General features: G+C 37.5%; 1 protein-coding gene across 1 annotated transcript in view; it reads left to right on the top strand.

Annotated features, from left to right (window-relative positions):
• The window catches only part of RETREG1 (reticulophagy regulator 1), a 65,227-nt gene that overhangs the window by 4,964 nt on the left and 39,221 nt on the right, over positions 1–21,042 (top strand). The window contains exons 2-3 of the mRNA XM_048072129.2: positions 8,019–8,125; positions 9,796–9,826. Of these exons, the coding sequence (XP_047928086.2) occupies positions 8,019–8,125; positions 9,796–9,826 (138 nt within the window). The remainder of the gene's footprint in view (positions 1–8,018; positions 8,126–9,795; positions 9,827–21,042) is intronic.

The following is a 21,042-nucleotide window of genomic DNA, read 5'->3' as shown; positions in this document are numbered from 1 at the left end:
ATACAAGTCATGATTTAGTTTTAGGGACTACTTGTTTTCACTCAACCAGTTATAAGCTTATGTTTATTTTTTCAACACACATTATTAACTTTTGAGGGTTTTGGAGGTAGAGTGGAACAGAAAGCTAAATTAATTAAATTTAGTTAAGGAAAAAAAATAAAGCCATTAACTGAACAGTTTATTAGTGACAGTTTGCAAAGCTTTGGCTGAGAGATTAGTTTACAAGAATGAAAATTGACATTGTTTACGAGCCAAGCTGCATTACGTAAAAAGCTGGGCAGTTCACAGCATTTTTTTCAACCACTCAGAAGAAAACAGAATCAATCAGAAAAGAAATTGGATAGGATAATTGAGGAACTGAGGGAAAGCAAGCTTTACTGAACAATTTAGGTTCAAATACAGGATGAGGACTTTCCAGAAGATGGAAATCCCAAACAAAGCAGAATAGCAGAATTGTAACATGGCTTGGGTTTGTTCTAGCCTGATGAAACTAATAAATTCTGTGTCTAGCACAGTTGTTCTGAGAGACAAATATATTTTTGTGTGTATTAACTGAAAATAATGAGACTTTCCAAATAATACATAGAATTTTGAGAACAATGGAAGTTATAGGGGGATATGTTATGCTCCTTGGTAGACGTTATAGGACTAATGAGAGCATTAACGAAAAGGACACTTAGGGCAGCGTGGTAGAGGTGGATTGTGTTAACATCAAACTGCTGCTACTGTATGACAAAATGGGATTAAGATTTCTTCAGTGCTTTCCCAGAGTATAGGTTAATTAAGGTGATCTGGACATGTTTCAACAAAAATAAAGGAAGCCAGGCTCTTTGATTTTGTGTTTAATTCAAAATAATTTTAACTGACGGAAATAGCCCATTTTCGCTGAAGTGGCAGTAGCATTTGATGTCCTGATAGACTCAGAAGGTATGGTGTTTAGGTCGCTTAAATTTCCACCTTCTTAATCTTTTTATTTCAAATGCCTATCTGAATGCAATTGGTTAGAGAAAATCTGATCTGCAAGCTACAAATGTTCAAACACAATTCTAACTTGCTTTTCCCAAGAGGTTTTCCTGCTAAGAGTGTGAGATAATTTTGCAGTGAGACACTTTATTATTAACTTGTTCGTATTTCCCAAATCACCGATATGCTTCCAAAATTTACCACTTATAAGCAGGTTTATCTTTGGCAATTAAATGGAAAGCATTTTAAAGTGCGTTTTTTTTTTTTCTTGGTATTTTTTGCTTAGAGAAGAATACTATTTTCATTTTTATTTGTACGTATTTATAAGTTAAAAATGTTGTTTCTTCTAGTTGGGGTAGAGAGAATATGCAATTTGAATTTTTATCCTGTGTGTTACTAACCTTTAGGTAATAATCATATAATTCTTTAGAAGTGTTCAGCAGCCTTTGCCTTTGGTACTGCAACCTGTTCACAAACCTCTGAGAGAACCATCCCTTCCACATGTGTCTGTCAAAGTTGTAACAGTTAGAGTTTGTAGCAGTTTATTTCTTATGATAAGTTATCTTATTATTCCCAAATCTTTATTCCTAATATTCTAGGTTTTCTAGAGAAGAGCTATTCAGGTTCTTTGATTTGATTTGTGCTTTCTGGCTGAACAAATACAATACTAATCTGTTGAATAAAACCTGGCAAATAAACTTCTTGAACAAAAGGTTGATTACTGAATTGTCTTTAACAAAGAAATAATTAAAGGGAATGTGGCAAGTTTTAGAATAGTAGTCATGCCACTTCTGTTTATTGTTGTCGTTGTTTTGTTTTGACTGATTTTTATTTATTTAATGGTAGAATTTTTAGTCTTTTGGCACTATCCTGTGGAAAACATTTGGGTTAGCTTATAAGTCACGAATCAGCTACTTTCCAGTTCTTCATTCTATTCCTGTTGTAATATTTTATTAAAGTCTTAGATATCTACTTTCTTGAGTAGTCATTCTTACAGAAAACTTAAAGAGAAAAAGGTGTTTCTTCCTAATTTATATCTCTACAGAGGCTTTTACTTTTTTCCACTAAATGAGAAGTATTTTTAAACTTTTTAATGTACATATTTTAAGAAACAGTCCATTACAGTAATCTGCATGTTTTTGGCTAAACAGACACACAGCTATTTATCTTCAAGCTGCCAGACACCAGAAGTGGCAGTGTGGATATTGTAAATTTGGATTAATATGCTGTGATTTCTTTGCAAAATGGGAGTTGTGGAGTAAATATTTGTAGTGTTTTCTTGAAATAATTTTTTCAACAACTTATGCTTTTTGTAGGGGTGAAGAGGGTTGTTAGAATTTATAAAGACTTTGTTCATTCTAAAATTCTTGACATTATATACACAAATGTATTTTGTTACATGTGGTATGTTTCCCTCTCTGCAGCAGGGAACCTGCTATACCACAGCCTTTTGTGGTATCTTTCTGACTTGCAGATTAAAAGTTAAATACCACATACATATAATAAGAGCAAATACAAACTGGATATTTTGCGAAAACAGCAAGCATAACTTTTTCTACCATAAGTGGGTATCTATGCTTTTTGTGCAGCAATGGGGAAAGGATTTTTGCGCCATAATTCCTGATCAGGAAATACTTCATCTCAGACCTAAATGTGCTAAAGGAACAACAGGAAAAATACTGAATTAGAGTTTTGGATTTTAAATGCGTTGAATATTTGAGTGTTTGGATTTTAATATTTATAGATACTGCATTTTAGTATTTCCAGAACACAGATGCTTAATATGAAAATAATTTACATCTAAGAGCAGTTAATGTAGAAGTTGTAAATTTACATGTTTAATGTGAATTTTTGCAAACTTGGGATTTTTTTCTTCAATAGGAAATATCATTCAAAGTGTTAAATTAACTTAAAAAAATGCAGTTGAATTTAGCTTATATTGCTTCTTGATTTCACGAGAGGGCAATCGAAGTGACCTAGCCACCGATCAGAAAGTGCTCAAGCCTTCTGACGCTGCCTTTGCAGTGTGTTTCAGCAGTGTTCTTCAGGAACTGCGTTTCATGCTGTGTTTGAAAAACACCTGCTGCTACTCCCCTTCCCCCAGTCCTCTTGCTTGCACTGGGCACCAGAATTTGTTGCAGCAGGATTGGTGCTGATCACTCCAGCAGTAGGCACGGAAGAAGGATCTACATTCAGCTCCAAGTGAGAAAGAGTTGCAACCAGGAAAGAGTTACAGCCATGTTTTTTCCTTTTCTACATACCATCACTATGGGCTTTTCTGAAACAGTGTTGGGCAGTTCCCTGTAAGAGCAGGAGCAGTCATACTTTCAGAGAGAAGTTGCACTGTGGTGTTTAAGAAAATGACTTTGCGGTGGAAAAGCTGCTATACTGGAAAGCTGCTATTACATTCCCCCTGCAAAGCCACCTTTTTCCAGACTGAGCAAGACCAGGTTCCTCAGTTTTTTCACACAATGCAAGTGCTCCAGCTCCTCCCCTCCCTCACCTCCAACTCCATCTTGGTGGTTGTCTGCTAAATTTGCTCATGATCACTGATGTCTTTCATGTTTTGGGAGACCCAAAACCAAGCAAAGTATTCTAGATGTAATTTCATGACTGCTCTGTGAAGGGGAATTGCTCACCACCTATGCTGTGCATGAACTCCTGCCCATGCAGCCTGATACACTGTTAGCTTTCATCACTGCCAGCCCACACAATTTACTCATGCTAAACCTACTGTCACCCAGGACCTGCATGTCCTTTTCCAAGGAGTATCCCCTCAGCCAGTCAGATGCAGGGGGTTGGTCTGTACCAGGTGCAGGACTTTGCCTTTGATTTTCATCAATTTCATTTTCTTTCAGTTGTTGCCTCTAGTGTGCTCAGCCAACCTCCCACCCCCCCATCCCCATTCCCAGTTTAGTGTTAGTAATAAACAAAAGCTTGATCAGACAAAGGGCAACTTTTTAACCTACAGAACTGATGGGAATAACACCTGAGTTCCCATATCCTTCACGTTCATCTCTAGAGGTTTGCAGTCCTTCTTTGTTCTTTCCTGCTATTCCTTGACAGTACCAGTTGTGCCCACATGCATGCGTGCAACAACAACAAATAGTAGTCAAGTCAGATAAGCCTTTGCAGTTTTTCTGCAAGACCTCAAATCCAGGCCATTGACGAGCAGTGAGCCTCTCATGACAGTGTTTTTTCAGCAGCTGTCTGCTTCCATTCCCTGCAGAAGATAATCTTTAACCCCTTAACAGTTTCTGCTTCCTCTTGGTCTTAGCACTGTCTTCAGGCCCAGCTGGTTTTGAGGCCTCCTTTAATGCAGGTGTCTTCCCTGTATTGGCTATTACAGCATGGTATGGTACTGATTCTGCAAGTTCAGCTCAAAGGGCAGAGAAGGAACCTTTCCTCTGCTGCCAGAAGTCCCAGGCTTCCAGCCTCTCACATTGTGGGAATCTCCATCCACCGCTCAAGGTCTGCTTGGCCTTCCTGCTTTGCAATGCTGGATTTGAGTTGGTGCCTCTGCAAGATCTCTGCAGATACCATGTAAATCACCTGTTTGTAGAGTCATACAAGGATGTGGGTTGGAAGGACAACAGGAGGTCAGCTAGTCCAACCTGCCCAAAGTAGGTCCAGTTAGATCAAGTTGCTCAGGTGCTTACCCAATCAAATTCTGGAGATCATACTTCCCCGATGGTCTGCCCCTGCGTACTGCCTCCAGTAGGTCTTTCATTTGGCTGCTCTGTATGCCGCCCAGCGACCATCTCCAGGTGAGATCACTGTTGCCATCCGCCCAGGGGAGAGGCTTGAGGTATTTCTTGCAGCCCCCAAACCAGGTGGCTGTTTCCTGCCTCTGGAGCTTTGTCAGAGTGAAGGCCTCTCATGTCTTGGGGATGCCTTTTTCAGCCAGTGCGAGGGCCTGAGTCCCGTGGCACCTCACAGCTGGTTTTATGAAGTCCCACGCTGCCGGCAGCAGTCCCTTGCCACACTGATATGCAGGCTACCCTGTTAACCGCTGAAGTCATTGTGTAAAGTGCATAATTCTATGCATTGTTTTAGCCTTTGCTTTCTGAAAAAGCTATCTCTATCAAAATACTGCAGAATTTTACGGGGGAACAAATCTTTGTCTCTGGAAATGGTTATTTTCCACACCACTTGTAGCAGCACGTTTCTTCGGTAGAAGAAATTAAACAACTTGAACTTCAGCCTGTTTTGTTTACTGATCTTTAAAAAAAGCATAAAAGCTTCTTAAGTATAAGTAGTATAAGTATCTAAGTATAGCTGTTGTTTTACTAAACAAATATTTTTGTTCAATATGTGGTGATATCATTCTGGAGCCTTCCAGTTTTGTCAGGAATGCTTGTGTTTTAGAAATATAATAGTAGATTCTAATTTAAAAAAAAAAAAAGAGAGGGTGGGGGGGGAAAGGGGGAACCCCAAACCTAATTCCTAATAACAAGCAAAAGTACGACTGAAACTTCTTGTTGATCTGGTTGCTATGCATCATGTTGATAATTCCTTCAAGAATTTTGAATCCCTACACCATTAGCATAATACGTGGTTTTCATATCCCAGCATGTTGGACTAACATTTTGATAAGCTGAAGGTAGATACCTACCAAAAAAACTAGGGAGGACATTGTCAGCTATTGACTGGTAATGGATTTGAGGATATATGTCAGAGTTGTCTGATGTAAGGTTTGCAGTTTTTCTAATCCATATTGGTAGAGCACCTGGGGGCTGACACGGTGGCTGTGAATGAATTTCCAAGACAGAGCCTTTCTTGCAAACACTGTGGTCTAAATTAATGAAACAATGGAGGGGGGATTGTGACAACTAATAACGCTAAGGCACTGGAAGTCCAGTCAGAACAATTCAAAGCTTTCCAAGTAAGTGAAGAGCCTTTGCTCAGCTACTACATTAGCTGCTCCAAATAGATTACATTGTTGTTTCTTTTTCCCCAAAAGCTGTGGAGCAGAAAAACAGCAGTATCAAGAATGTAGAATGAAATGACTTGGAAGCGTCTTTCAGACAGCATGCTACCTTGCTAATCCTTTTTTGCTAATCCTCGTCCACATTAGTACAACTGTTTTTAACAGCAGGTAACAGCTGTGATTGCAGTGAAACTATGAGTATGGATTAGTTGTGACTGTAAAGTAGGTCAAACACTCTATATATTCATTTGAAAGATAGTAAACATCTCATCTTACTTTAAGAACTAGTAAACTGTGTGTATTTATGCATATGTGAAAACATGCAAAAACTTAGTATTGATTTATTTCTTTTACCCACAGAGGATGGCCCAGTGTTAATAATTAAGTCAGAACATACTGTTTGATCCTAGGAAACCTTAATGTACAAGCACCATGAAGAACCTGTAGAATAGTCATGGTGTTAAGGCCATGCAGCTTAAAGGACTGCATTTGTTACAAACTTTAGGCATTTAGAAATCACATTTAAATTCTTTAGTTTACTTTTCTCCACGGTGTCATATCTCCACCCCTTCACTTTTTTCACTTGTTAGCAAGTGAAAAAAATAGGTTAGATGGAGTCTTCAGTGCAGTTGAACTTCACCCTTAAACAAAATCAAGGATGTTTAATGTTGAAGATTATTATTTGATTTAATGAGAGCTATGCTTGGGCAGTTTTGAAAAACTTTTTTCAACATCTTTTCTGTAAGCATCTCTTGGTTTTCTTGAGCTGGCTGAAATTGTAGAGGTACTGAATTGAGAAAACATTTTCTTTTTTTTTTTGTCCCCATAGAATAATAATTCATACTTTGTATAGATGTAGAAACCCTTCAAAAAAAAAAAAAAGACTTTCAGAATAAGTTATCTGTTTGTATTGGAAGACATATCCTGGTCTGGTCAGGGTGATGGGGCTTTGAGTTTCTGTGAATTGTATTAAGTGTGAAAATTAGCGGCATAGAGATTTTCTTTGATGCAATCATATTTTCTTAGAATTTCAAGGAATACTTGAGCAGTTTTTCACAACTGCTGGATATGCTTTTTGTGGTAGAAACACCTAGAAGGCAATTTTCTTTGTAAAAATCCTGGTGTGCTCAAAGGGTGTTACTTGGCTTCCTCCAGTGCCTATACTTGCTTCTTTACATTTCCTTTCCCCTCTCTTCTGTAGGAAAACTGCTGCAGCAACTAGGTGGGTGGGTGGCCAAATGCCCTGTTTACAAATCAGTTTCTTGAAAACCTCTCCACTTTGTATGATTTTGTTTCTGTTGGTATTCTTATTTGATCCACTGCCCTGCACAGTGACAACTTCTTGTTTTTGACTATCCTCAACTTCAGTTATTTATTTGTTTTGAAGTTACTTTTTTGCTCTTACCTTGAAAATGATCGTAACGCACTCATTATTTGTAATCAGATCTTTGACTTAAAGTGCTCGAAACAAACGATTAAAATACTTATTTTATTTAATTGAAGGTTAGATAGAAGTGCTAATCTGGACACACCTGGACAGTAAAGTCAGTAGTGCATGAGATGATAAATCATACATTGTGAGTCCAGGGCTGTTTGACTTGACTAGACATATTGTAGTTTTTTTTGTAATGAAGAACAAAAGCACAGAAGCTCAATATGAAGTTTGAGTATTGTGCCTTGAATTGTACAGTTTTACCTCATCTTTGCATTTGAAAGAATCATTCGTATAAAAATCTGATGTGAACTGATATCCTGTAGAAAATACAAGGAAATGTTTAACCTTTATATGTGAATAAAAAAGAAAGTTGTTGTGTCAAGACAATTATTTTTACTAAAACCTTAAATGATTTAAATAGTAATGCTTCTTATGCAATAACGAAAATATTCAGGCTTGTATACTTCCTCTGTGCTTTGATAAAAGTGTGAACAACATTCTATGAATGAAGGAGACTGTCATGCTTGGAACTCTCATTGTTTGCTTTCTGTGAAGACATTGTGGGGACAAACTAAATTCAACTAATGTAGTATCAGTCTATTTTTTCTCTTTATTTTCTATACTAATAACAGCTGTCATTATACGTATACTTCCAATAAGTTTACAAGTGTTTATTTCTTAACATTCTAGGTTTGTTGCTCTGACGCCTTGGAGAGTGTATCATCTGACTTCACTCATAATACTTGGAGTGCTAGTTCTTCAGATAATAAAGGATTTGGTCTTATCCAGGATAAAAGGTAGGTCAGTATACTGTTAGAGTTCCTTGCTTAAACACCCACAACTCCTTTACTAAATCCTCTTTAATATTATGATACAAGGATTATTGCAAAAATATTAGCTAATTTCTGAGTGAAATGACATTACTGCAATTGGTAATAGATCATTGTAGATTGTTCTACTATATTTTAGAGACAGGACGTTATGAGATTTGTTTCAGCATGAGTATAATCAGTTTCAATGAACAGTCATTCTTGTATTTTAACTACAAGGTCTCCAAATCCATTATCTAAAATACAAAGTTTTCCTGAAAGTTCCTACTTCTTCTGACATTACTCTAATTAGATCACTGTTGGACAGTTGTGGAGATCTAATATAAATTGGTCAACTTTATAATGGATTGTGAAATAACCTATCTTTCTCACAGTTGAAATAAGTGAAACAGTATTTTTTCTAGTTTTTGGAGTGTTGCGTTTCCAGTGTATACAGTCTTATCTAAATACTACCAAATTAAAAAGGGATTTATTGGTGGTTTTTTATGTTGTTGTATTTGTTTTAACTTTTTTTTGTCTTGTACTTCATTACCATCTTGAAAATTCTCTGGCAAAAGGTTGTTCATCAATGTATATTTCTTGTTGCTAGGAAGATTTTCTGAAGTGGCTTATTTTGCTTTTTCTTTGACGCTGAATAAGGTGCAGTGTTTGAAAAAATGCAAAGGAAAGCAGGAAATAAGTGTCAGAGAATCACAGTATTCCTCTGCAACATTGCTAGCATTTCATTTTTGACCTCCACAGCCTATTCTTTCCTGCTAAGTTACAGCAGTTATTCACAACGTTTTTGAAACACATTTCATTGTCACTGCCTTCTGCGGAGTCTCCATTACCATTGTTTCCTGCTTGAGTGATGCAGACTTAGAGGCCAATTTAAAAAGCTTAGCATGATTTGATTTTTAGACTCTGTATTGTATAAATAACCTCTAATGTTGAATACCTCACCAGTTGGAAGGTGGTGATTTACACAAGTAAATCTTAGCTGTAATTACTGACTAATATTTTTGTATTGAGCAAATCCAAGATGTACCACTGTTGACCAAGCTACCATCTCTTCTTTGTTTCTCTTTTGTCTGTTCCCCAGCCCTCTGTTCCCCAGCTTTATGATTACGGAATCATTATTTTACTACAGTTAAATGTATTGCCTTCAGTGGTATTGTACACAAAGTTCATGAACAGTTAGGTTTTTGAACCTAAGAATAGAAATCTTGTAGTGACAATTGGTGTCACTCCAAACAGCAGAATAAATTCTTCCCAGGATAACACTTCTGTAGGGCTACTTCACACTTCCAGCCAGCCACTAGATGGCAAGACTATTACAGAGTCATAAGGAGTGTAGAAACTGGTTGCCAGTTTGTAGCTGTAAAGCAAAAGTTATGTTGGTTGTCTTCTCCTTCCACATGAAAATATAGCAACACAATACAGTATTTTTTTCATTAATGTTTTAAGCTAGTATGTGAAGTTTACATAAAAGACTTTTTCTGAGAACTGTTAGTTTTGTTTAGTTTTAAATGTTAGAGAGAATTCCGTATTCATTTTGTCCTAAATCTGCACATTGCTTATGAATAAAGAAGAGAAAAACCTATATGTGATTTCTGTTTTAGTGCATTGTGTGTCATCTTACATTCTCACAATTGCAGGTGCACAGCTCTGGAGGAGAATCACTGACAAGTAGGTATATCATTTTTAATATTCTGGATATATAACATATTTTCTTACAGTGAATCTGGGATTTAAAACACAGTCTACTTTCTCTGTAATTAAAACAGAACATGAATGATTTTGATATTTGCATTTTTTCTAAATTTGTTACTGCTTGTTCCAATTTTAATTGTTAATAACTTTCTGAAAAGTATTTTTTCTGATTTGAATTATAATAAAGAATACAGTAATGTCAAATAATTCTAGAAATGCTTTTTCTTATTATGATTATCACATTTTGTGTTTTCTGGGAATTAGTGTTTGCTTTGAAATCAGTTATGAGGGAAAAACACTGTGTTGGTTAAGGAGGTGTAACGATGTTCTAAAAGAAAGTTAACAAGTGCTGTCCAGAAGCAGGTAAGCTTGCTGTGGTTTCCCTTATCTTTGTAGTAGCCAATACAAATAATTGCTTTCCAATTTCATTTAAAATAAAAATTACTTGATATCCGTAGCAATATAAATTAATAATTGTGAATTCAGTTGTCTTGCCACTGGGCTGACTCAGTTTACAGGCAAATGTTTGTATAATGTTGGTAGGGTAGAGTACATAATCAAATTAATTTGTTTTGGGTTTATACAGTGTCTCTAAATGCTTTACAGACAATTTCCAAAATAAAAGTTTGTATGATAAAAATATTATTCTTCTAAATAGACCACCAGGGCTAGTTGGACTTCTGGATAATTTGCAATAACAGGAACACAAGATCAGTCCAAATATGCAACTAGCAAAGTATCTTCTCTCTGAAGGTGGCCAGCCAGGAGGAAGGTGGCCAGCAAAGTAGTATGTAAGAGCAGGACAAGCTTTTAAGATGCTTCTCCTGGTATACTTTCCCACCCTCCAGCAGTTTACAGTTAAAGGACTTCTGGGTTCCAGATGTGGTGTATTTTACTTACCTCCTCCAAGCTGTTCTCAGTGGACCAGAAAAGGTCCATGAATATGTCTTGTTGCTTTTCTTATTACAAAATTCTGGTGTTCTCGGTATCCTGTAGCAGAAAGACCCATAGCTGAACTATGTGTTCTGTGAAAAACACAGCCTTGTGTTTGTTTACTGTTACATGATAGTTTCTTAATCCCATCCTACTTTTTTTTTTTTTTTTGGTTAGAAGAGTTAGTAAACGATCACACTATTGATGATCTTCAGCAAGCCTTGACTTTATAAACTTTTATCCTGTCCTGTTAAGTCCATGGCTACTTAATTGTTTCTAAAATAGAAGCTTTCTTTAGGTTTGATATCTTCATTGTGATTTTCTGGACTTTTCTTCCATTTCTGTTATCCTTCTTGTAACGGGTAGGCAGAATTAGAAATTGTGTTCAGCTTTCAGGGAGACTTTGGACTATACATTAGCATAAAAATGCCCTCATAATAAATCCTAATGCTTGATTGACTTTTTAAACCTCTACTGAGCACTGAAATGATGTTTACATGAATATATAATCTCAAGATTATGTTCCTGAGTAGTAAAGGTTAGCTTAAAGCCCATGTGACGTTAATTTTCTTTTTCCCCCGTATGAATCTCTTAATTTTTAGACATTTCTTCCATCTTTTGGCAAGTACATTGCTTGATGCTTTGTTGAAGTTCTGCAGTTCTTTGCAGTTGGTCTTCATCTTTACCAGAATAATTTAGCATTGTAAGGAGACTCATCTTACTGTTCACTCCTTTTTCCAGAATGTTGTACAGACAGTTCAAAACTGTCTTTTATTTTCATACTTGCAAGGACTTCCTCTCATATTCCATGACTTTTTAGCCTCCATAAGAGCATTTTCTGAGAGACCTTGTTGAAAGCCTTATAGGAAATGCAGGTATTTTTTATGAATATCAGTGTTCATCTTCAATCTCGTTGACTTTGAAAGCACAAATGATTTGTGATGTGATGTCCCTTTAAAAATTGTGCTTGCTGTCTCCCAGTGTACCATAGAACAGGCATGCATGTTCTTCATTAGATTTTCTGACAATTTGCACAGAACAGAGATGAGTCTTTACTGATTTGCAGTGCTCTGGCATAGCTCCTCTAAAAATAGATGTTGCTTTAGACACTTAACAGTCCTCTGCTTAAGGCGCTTTGAGAGGTTATTTAACGTAAGTGACATTTCAACTGTTTCATTCTAACTTTCAATTAGAACTCTTACAAGCTCATGTAAAGACTTTGCATTTTTTTTATGCCGTGGGTATTTACGGTTCTTTTGTTGAGCACGTGTGCACATTGATCGGGTTGAAAATGGAATAATTGCTGTAAGACACTGGGGCTGGTGCTCCAAAGCTTTTTGTTTTCCTTGGTCTTGGACTTGAAAGACTGTTCTCATGTTATCTTACATTAGCAAGCTGTGTCAAACATATCCCCGTACTGCTGGTTAACAAAAACCACTACCCCATGGAGAATCACATGCTCTTAAATAACATACAGAGAAAAAAATTAATAGATCTATGTTGCTTTGAATGCTTTGCTTGTTCTAATAGGTCAAATGTGTTCACAACCATTCTCTGGCATTGATGTTCACAGGCACAAAAGAACTGAGTCCATAGCACTTAATTGCTCTATGGTCTGGGCAGAATATCCACGTGCAGGCTGGAAATGATTTCTGGTCTGTGCCAACTGCAAAACTGCTTAGAGGAGATACCGGGAGAGTGCTAGTTGGCAGGTGCCAAAACTACGCCAAGAGTTGTATTCGTGGTTTAACTTCACAAAGGACCAGCCCTAGCACACAGCAGCATTGACACACACTTCTGTTTATCAAAATAGACAGAAGGTAACAAATGATACAAACAGGCTAATTTCCTACTTTTGTGTTTGTTTCCCCAGCTGGAACTGGTCCTCAATCTCATTGGGAGATAGGGTTGATATTCTGATAAGGAATGATGATAAGCCAAACTTCCCTTGAAGCTATTAAAGTTAATTGTGTTAAACAATCTTTTGCTACAGTGTATCCAAAGGGGATAAAACTGCAAGTGCTTTATTAACCAATAACTGTTTATATTCAGTTCTGTAAGTTGCACATAGTTTTGCAGTCCATGATATTTCATAATATTTATTAGTACATTTGCAGAACTGAGTGTACTAGTGTCCACATACAGCAAAATGTTTTTTAAATGCTGATGTTGTAATCTCCAGCTAGTCAAGGATTGAAATTCTTATTTTGCCTTCACTGGGATCAGGTAAAATCTTTAACTATAATCATTAAGAGGTTTTTGCTTGTTTCTTACAAGTTGTTTTACATAACAAAATGTAAAAAATGCTCAACACCTTTTAAAAGCAAGAATAATTGTTCAGAAGTTATTTCATACCCTTGTGTAGATTCTTCCCTGTGCTACAGGTATGCAGGTCAGCAGCGTGACAGTGAAGCATTATCCTGAACTGAGGGTTAGGTTAGGGAGCTGGGCTGGCTGAACCTGGGCTAGCAGCCAGATACCCCCCTGCCTGTGTGCACACTCACCCTTCTCGGTAGTGCTAGGGGAGAAGACGGGAGGAAAACCTTAGCTGGATGAGATAAAACAGGGAGATGATTTGCCGGTGACAGTAACTGGTAGGCAAATAGATTCAACTTGAGGAAAGTTAATCTAATATAATGACAATTAAAACAGATTTGGGTGGAGAAAAAACAAAGACATCTTTGTTAAAACAACACCTTTCCTTCTCCCTTTCCAGGCCCAATCTCCCCCTCCATTCCCCACTCCTCTTCCTCCTGAGCAGGGCAGGGGGCTGGGGCTGGGGCAAGGGGCTGGGGCTGGCCCTTGCAGCTCCTCTCAGCCTCTCCCTTCCCCAGACTGTCCCCGAGGCGAGTCACCACCATCTTGGCTACTGGGCCCAGCCGTGACCTTTGGTAGGGCCAGAGGAGCCTGCACTGGGCAGCCCCAGCATCGCCCTGCGCTTTGGCAACAACACAGACACACACCTTCACCCACAGGTGCCCACAGCCCGTATACAAGCTTAGTGAGGGGGAAATTTTTGTTTCATATGTATGCATAAACGTGAAAAGCTATCTGTATGGTTCTTCCCCAAATGAAACTATTACTGACTTTTAAATTTACAAAGTAAATGAAGGAAAAAAACCTGGAATTCAATGCACTTTCTATCATTTAAAAAGCTTTTTTTTTTTCCATTAATGCTGATGATTTTTTCCAAACATCTGCTTTTTTTGGATGTGTTTTGTTTTTAAGAAGACCTTTTGTAAAGCGTCACTTTTAAAGCTTCCCAGTTTCATGATCAATCCCAATTTTAGGATTGATTTTTTTTTTATATTTATGAAAGTTGTACAGTAGATGTTCAGAAATCATTATAATCATGGAGACATTGCTTTTGGTAGCACTGTGTACAGCAGTCTAATTCCTTTTGACTTTTACTAAAGGATACCCAGTCTTTTCTTTCCATACATGATACTATGTGATGCTCAAGACCATTACAATATGATCTTGGATGTCACTGTGTCTTAGACCCGATGGTTTTAAGCTGTTACCATGCATCCTCTGTCTGGCTGTAGCCACTTTTTCTTGAAAGAAAAAAAAAAAAAGAGCACTTTGTTATGCAATTCTGGTTTTGAAAATTAGTCAGTATCTCACTGTGATGTTTCATAAATGGTAGCACAGCTTTATGAGGATTTTCAGAGTAAAACTTTGTGTTGCACTATTATGTTTGCCTTGTGATAAAATATCACTGTTCTGATCCTTGCAGTTTTTCGCAACATTCATGTACATTGCACATCCCTTCTGCTGCAGGTATACTCTAAGCATCAAAGATCTAAGCATTAAGAGTCCTTCAGTGAAGATATTTTTGATTTGTTGCACTTGCTTTCAGTCCTTGTTGATCTTTATTCAGCACTGCTCAAGCACTGACAAGGTAGAGCAACATGCTTCTTTTTTGTTGTACTACCTCAAATGGAGAATGGTAATTGTCTCCTGTTTGAAATGTGTCTATGTAAGAAGACTCGTGGCTTCTGTTTGTAATGGAGACATTTACTACTACATGATGTTAAAAAAATTTTAAAACCAGACCAAGATGAGATCTCATCCTGAACCTTTCTCAGTGCATTCTGTTTCTGAATTTGCTTCTGTTCCTGAGGAACTTCTAAAAGGGTTCTCCTGGCTCTGCTTTCTGAAGAGAAGAACCTTTCTGGGAAGAAACCCAGAGTGGGGCTTGCCTAGCAGATAGACTTGCACTCTCCCATTCCCAAGAGGAGGGAAAAATAAGAATACGCATTACCCTGAACAGCATGTCTTATCCATTGCTGCCCACATTTCATCAGACCAGTCAAGATTTAGACTTCCGTAAGAGGAAATGGGAACATTAAAAGAAAAGAGGCTCTTCTTGGTTGCAGCTTCTAACTGGCAGCCATCTTTATATTGAAGCCATTTAGTACTTGATGTTGAAAACCATGAGCTGATCATGAAGTTCTGTTCGGTATCTGGCCAGATTGGGTATTTCTAAGATTATAGCCTCACTGACTGTTGTGGTTTAACCCGGCTGGCAGCTAAACACCACACAGCCATTCGCTCACCCTCCCCCCTCCCTCTCTGGGATGGGGGAGAGAAACGGGAAAGTGAAGCCGGTGAGTTGAGATAAAGACAGTTTATTAAGACAGGAATATAATAATAACAATAATAATAATAATAGTGATAATGATAATAGTATTAATAATAATAATGTGTAAGAAACAAGTGATGCACAATGCAATTGCTCACCACCCGCTGACCGATGCCCAGCCTATTCCCGAGCAGCCGGCCCCCCACCCCAGCCAGCCACCCCTATATATTGTTTAGCATGACGTCAGATGGTATGGAATACCCCTTTGGCCAGTTTGGGTCAGCTGTCCTGGGTCTGTCCCCTCCCAGCTCCTGCTGCACCCCCAGCCTGCTCGCTGGCAGGACAGAGCGAGAAGCCGAAAAGTCCTTGGCCTGGTGTAAACACTGCTCTGCAGCAATTAAAACATCAGCATGTTATCAGCGCTCTTCTCATCCTAATCCAAAACATAGCACCCTACCAGCTACTATGAGGGAAAATTAACTCTGTCCTAACTGGAACCAGGACACTGACAGAAGCCTACAGACACACAGAGGTTGTTGTCCAGAACATACCTGTTTCTTGCTAATCCCCTCCAGTACCTCACTCAGACATTTCTTTCATGACTTTACCGTGGTGGTGGATGTGGCCTCCCAGTGCTGTTGAAGTTGCTGCCTACTTTCAGGAGAACAAATGTTATTGATAGAATACTACATCCATTACTGGGCTAGCAGGTGTTAAATCCCTGCCTTGGTAGATCAGCTTCAAATTCAGAATGTAACTTTTCAAGACCTGAGTTCACCTTTTGACCTACACAAATTCCATGCTTGTGTCAGCGTAGATCAAAGAAGTCTGTATACATTATAATGGTCATTGCAGTCTGTGAAGTGCAATATTGTGTACTGACAGTGTGCAGAGCTTGAAAGTCATAGAAATGTTTGGTTCTTGCTTGGTTTTGTTTGTTGTTTTTTCCAAGAAGAAAAAAATCTTTCAAATATAATTATAACTCTGTAATGCACTGGTGCAAAATTCTCCTAGTATGTCACAGACAGCAATCGAAAAAACTCATGCTATCACGAAAGATGAATAATTCCCCCTTTCATCAAATTACCACACTATGAGGATGTGCTTCATTTATTATGTCTGAGGCTTTACATACATCTGGTTTGCATATGCTTTGCCTGCTGCATTGGTTTAAGACAGTCTTTTAGTCATTTGACTAAAGATTTCTGATCTAGCCTGCCTAGTCGTCTTTCGTGATCAATTAAGAAAGAGTAGAAATACGTTGTGAGGTAGATAGCATGATTTATCTTGTCCTAAATCAGATGTCTGTAGGCTAGTCAGATATGTCCTACTTTTTGTTTCCCTTGAATATACTGTAAACCTAGGGTGAGGTAAGTAAACACATAAGGTCCTTGTATCATTCTTTCCTGTTGCTCTGAAGGCCTATCTATCTTAAAGATGTCATTGAACGATGCTAATGCCTACGATAAGAAGCTCTCTCTTGCAGCAGTGTGCTGGGATACCGTTACACAGCAGTAATCACTGCAGGGTTTGACAGACAAGCCTGGGGACTAGATTTACCTCTGTCACTATGTATGCAAGCAGTTTTTGTGAATTGAATATCCAGCACAGTATGATTGCGTCTTCAGATCACTCTTGAGACCTTGAGGATATGTTGCTTAATCATATCTCAAAACAAATGTCCTTTCCCTCAGGGTGTTGCTGAGATCTGTTTGAAGATGAGCAGATTAGGTAATAAGAGATTTCCATTAGGAAAACGAAACAATCATGGTTGTAACAGAAATGTTTCTGCTTTATGCTTGTTAATCCATCTCCTTGATGTGGTACATAGTAACAAAGCTAAAGTAAGCCAAAGCAGTCATCTGTGGGCCAGTGCTGAGATGGGGCTATTGCTATCAGTTTCTGTTGCTCAGATGCTCAGTCTTGGTTTGGTCATCCATATTAGATCTGTTCTTCACATGGCTATACACAACCGCATGAAGTCTGGTAACAGGCATTAGAACAAACAAAAAAACGCTTCCCTGTGGATCTCTTAAATGCCTCAGCAGACAGAGGGCAGGATATAGTCTAGTAAGCAAAAATACACTTCAGAATGCAAATATTGCCTTCTTGGGTTGCTTCAGTGTAATCTGAAGGCATCAAGTGCAATCAAAGAGTTCTACTCCTGACATAAAGTTTGCTGTTCTGTTCATTTTAGCTCATATGTTCCTATGAGTTTATGTTGTGAAATATATGTAGCTACATAAAAGCTATACAACATACCTCAAGTAGTTCTCCTTAAACATATGACTCTTACATGTTTTTGGTTTAAAAAAAAAAAGTGGTTGCAGTCCCGCAGAAAACAGATATGTACTTGTGGAACTACAGTCTTAGCAAATGAAATGTGAGCTTTATTTACAGATTGAATTTAGATTTTATTTATACAGTAGCCACTGTACTGCTTAAATCTAAAACAGAATAATTCCATTTTTATATAATGCATTGTCCCAGTTCATATAACAACATGCATGGTTAAATATTATTCTCTCTCTCTATATACATATATATAAAAGCCCAGGCTCTTGTAAATTGCAGAAAAAAATGTATCCATTATAAAAACAGCTTGACGCTAGTATTTTTTTTAATAGTGCGTTACCTTTTTCATGCTTAGTGGTTGTCATTCCCAAGTTGTTAACTTAGTTCTCGGGTAGTGTGTTCTTTTTCAGAGTTTACTTTTATAGTTGGTAAACTACAAAATCAACACTCTGGTAACATTTGGTATATTAGTTTTCTTACAGGAACGAAAAGTAATAAAAGTTTAATAGAAAGTCTGTAACTTACTCAAAAGAGTCACACTTGAAGTCTGAAGAGCATTTAATGTGTTTTCCTATACACCTCTGCTTGCTTCTTTGTTGGTCGGTTCTTTTTTTAAGCGCAGGGAAAGGAAGGAGGTGGCATAACCTTTGTAGATACTCTGTATCCTGTATCTTAACTGTATCTTTGGTTGGTTTGTTGTAGGTGGTAGTTCTGCTTTTGTTTTTGTTTTTCTGCATGTAACAGATTTCTTCTCATGAAAAGAGTGGCTTACAAACTTTTGAGGTCAGACCAACTTCCTGTGATTCTTTAGTAATTTGTCTTCAGTGTGATTCTTCCTGAGCCATCACATGACGTTTTCCACTTCCTCAGCTCCAGGAGCTCAATTCAACTTTTGTTATGGAGTTTGCATGGAAGAGGTGAGGGGAGAAAATACTGGAATTGTCTAGCCTCTTTACAGTTACCAAACATTGCATATCTACTTTTGTAACCCTAACTTGTTTTCTGTCCCTATCAGTTAAAAATAGCAATAAGGCATTCTTGTGATATCAAGAAAAAAGTAACTTCTGAGGAAGTAAGGGCAGAAGCAAAGGACCAGGGGAATTTTACTGAGGTTTCTTTAGCTGTTTTTAACTGGGATATATTCCATCACCCCAATTTGATATTTGCTGACTTGTGATTTAGGCTTTTTGAAACTTTGATCATTCGTGTTGCTCTTCTCTCAGTATCCATGTATTTCTTAGCATGTTACCTCAAACCAAGGCCTTCTCATTGTTAAGTAAAAGAGATTAATTGTGCTATATATTATAAACATCTTGCAAATACATCCCAGGCATAGATTTATTTTCTCTGAGACTATTGCAAATAACTTCCAGCTGCTTAGATTCTTATTGGAACACTCTTCTTTTTCTCTATAATATTTGTTTAGTATTTCTATTTTTTGCATTTGTATATTTGGCTCATCGAGTATCATACATCCCTGGTGAATTTGACGGGTTGATAGTTTCCTACCATTTTTCAGTCTGAGTTCCTCTGTGAACCCTGATTCTGTCTGCTATAGCATCTGCCACTCCTCTCAGGGTATTTTCACTGAGTCATCTGAAGGATTAGCACAGGTATTCCATGAAAGTGCTAAGGATGTATAAATCTCATATAATGAGATTTTTCTAATATTTGCCTTTTGGTGTGACTTTTTTATTAAATGTGCAGTTATTGGTACTGCATATAGGACATATTTTAGCAGTTTGTTTTTAAATCTTATATAGGAAAGTTTCAAAAGCATTACAAGAGTTAAGATGTATGCTCCTATTTTTTTCCTTACTGCAGGTTAATTACTTTTAAAAAGAAATACGCCTTCTTTTTTGCTTGTTTGTATATGGAGTAATTCTTGTTGACTGCTTTAACGGCTTCTCAGCTGTGTTGTTAACTTAGTATCTCTCTAAGTATCTAAGTGAGAGCAGTTGATCTGAAATTGCCTGGATCACTCTATTTTTTTACCTTTAATAAACTGTAACTCCTGAAGAAATGGATTAGTCTTTTCATTCCTGTCTTTTCCTCTGATAATATTTTTTTAATTCATTAACTAGTTGTAGTCAGAATTATCAAGAGTTATTTAAAAATGTGTGAACTATTTAGACAGCTCTGACAGGTTTACTAGTTACTGTATATTTTGGCTTGGGTTTTGCAGCACCAAGATACTAGGGAGTCATTTAGGAGATTGCCCTTGTTTACTTCTGAATTTTTTTTCCTGCTCTTCTGATAGCAAAAGTGTTTTTGTGCAAATCTTTAATTAAACTTTAAGATACAGAAGAATACTGAAATTTCTATCAAATCAGACTATCCAAGCTAATCATTTCTAAGTATTTTGAAGCATTCTTTTTAGTTTCTTTTCATGGATAAATGAATGCTATTTCTTGTATAAATCAGAAGGAGAAATAGCACGGAATAGGAGTTTTCATGTGGAGGCTTCTAGAGGTCCTTGTACATAGCATTCTGTCAGTTTGCCTCCATGTTGGAAAATAGGTCACCTGGGCACCAGCACAATGAGACGTGTGTGTTTAAAATACCTTTATTTAAGTGAAGTCATTGCATCCATGGTTAAATGTGTGAAATAAATACCTGACATAAATATAGCCTTTGCAAACTGCAGGGTATGCTGCATCCTGTGCAAAAGTGACTCAGTAATTAATTTCCTTTGTTACTCATTGGTAAAAATGAACTCTTGCACTCAGTTGAAAAAATGCTAGCTTCATAATGATGGGAGGATGGAAATACAGCCTTTGTTCATCGCTTTATATATAAACCTATGTCAGCTTTTCTTCAGCAACTTGTAACATAAAGCCATCTCTACCTTTATTTTTTTGAGTAAGTATGGAGCTACAGTCACCTTTCAATTATTCATAAGAGTTTTGCCTGTGGATCTGTTTATGCCCAAAATGCAGTTCTGTTAAAGTTGTCTGTGAGTGCAGCCAGGTGGATTTTTACATTGTGAACAACCTAAGAACTGCTAATTCTGAGCTGACCCAGTTTTGATAGCTCTGTGTCATTCTTGCTGGCATGTCACATAATACCCGTATTAGCACCACTGAGGAAAAATGTAACCTCCAAAGTTGTTGTTGTTGTTTTCGGTGTGTTTTTTTAACCTTCAGCTTGTTTTCAGCATTAAGAAAACAAAACAGCTCCTGAAAGCTGATGAGAGTTGAAGGGAGATTGATAAAGTGAATACAGTAAGTTCAGTCGAGGAGGTGGGTGGAGAAACAAGCCAGAGAAAAATGCAATAATAGCTGGTGTTACTCTGCAGTTCTGCTGTGCCACTTGTCCCTTTCTTCACTTTGTACCATCTCAAAAACAAGTGCCTAGATCTACTCTCCTGTTTTAG

The sequence above is a fragment of the Anser cygnoides genome, chromosome 2, assembly GCF_040182565.1.
Source record: "Anser cygnoides isolate HZ-2024a breed goose chromosome 2, Taihu_goose_T2T_genome, whole genome shotgun sequence".
Classification (NCBI taxonomy): Eukaryota; Metazoa; Chordata; class Aves; order Anseriformes; family Anatidae; genus Anser; species Anser cygnoides.
This window is presented reverse-complemented; position numbering and strand designations above follow the sequence as displayed.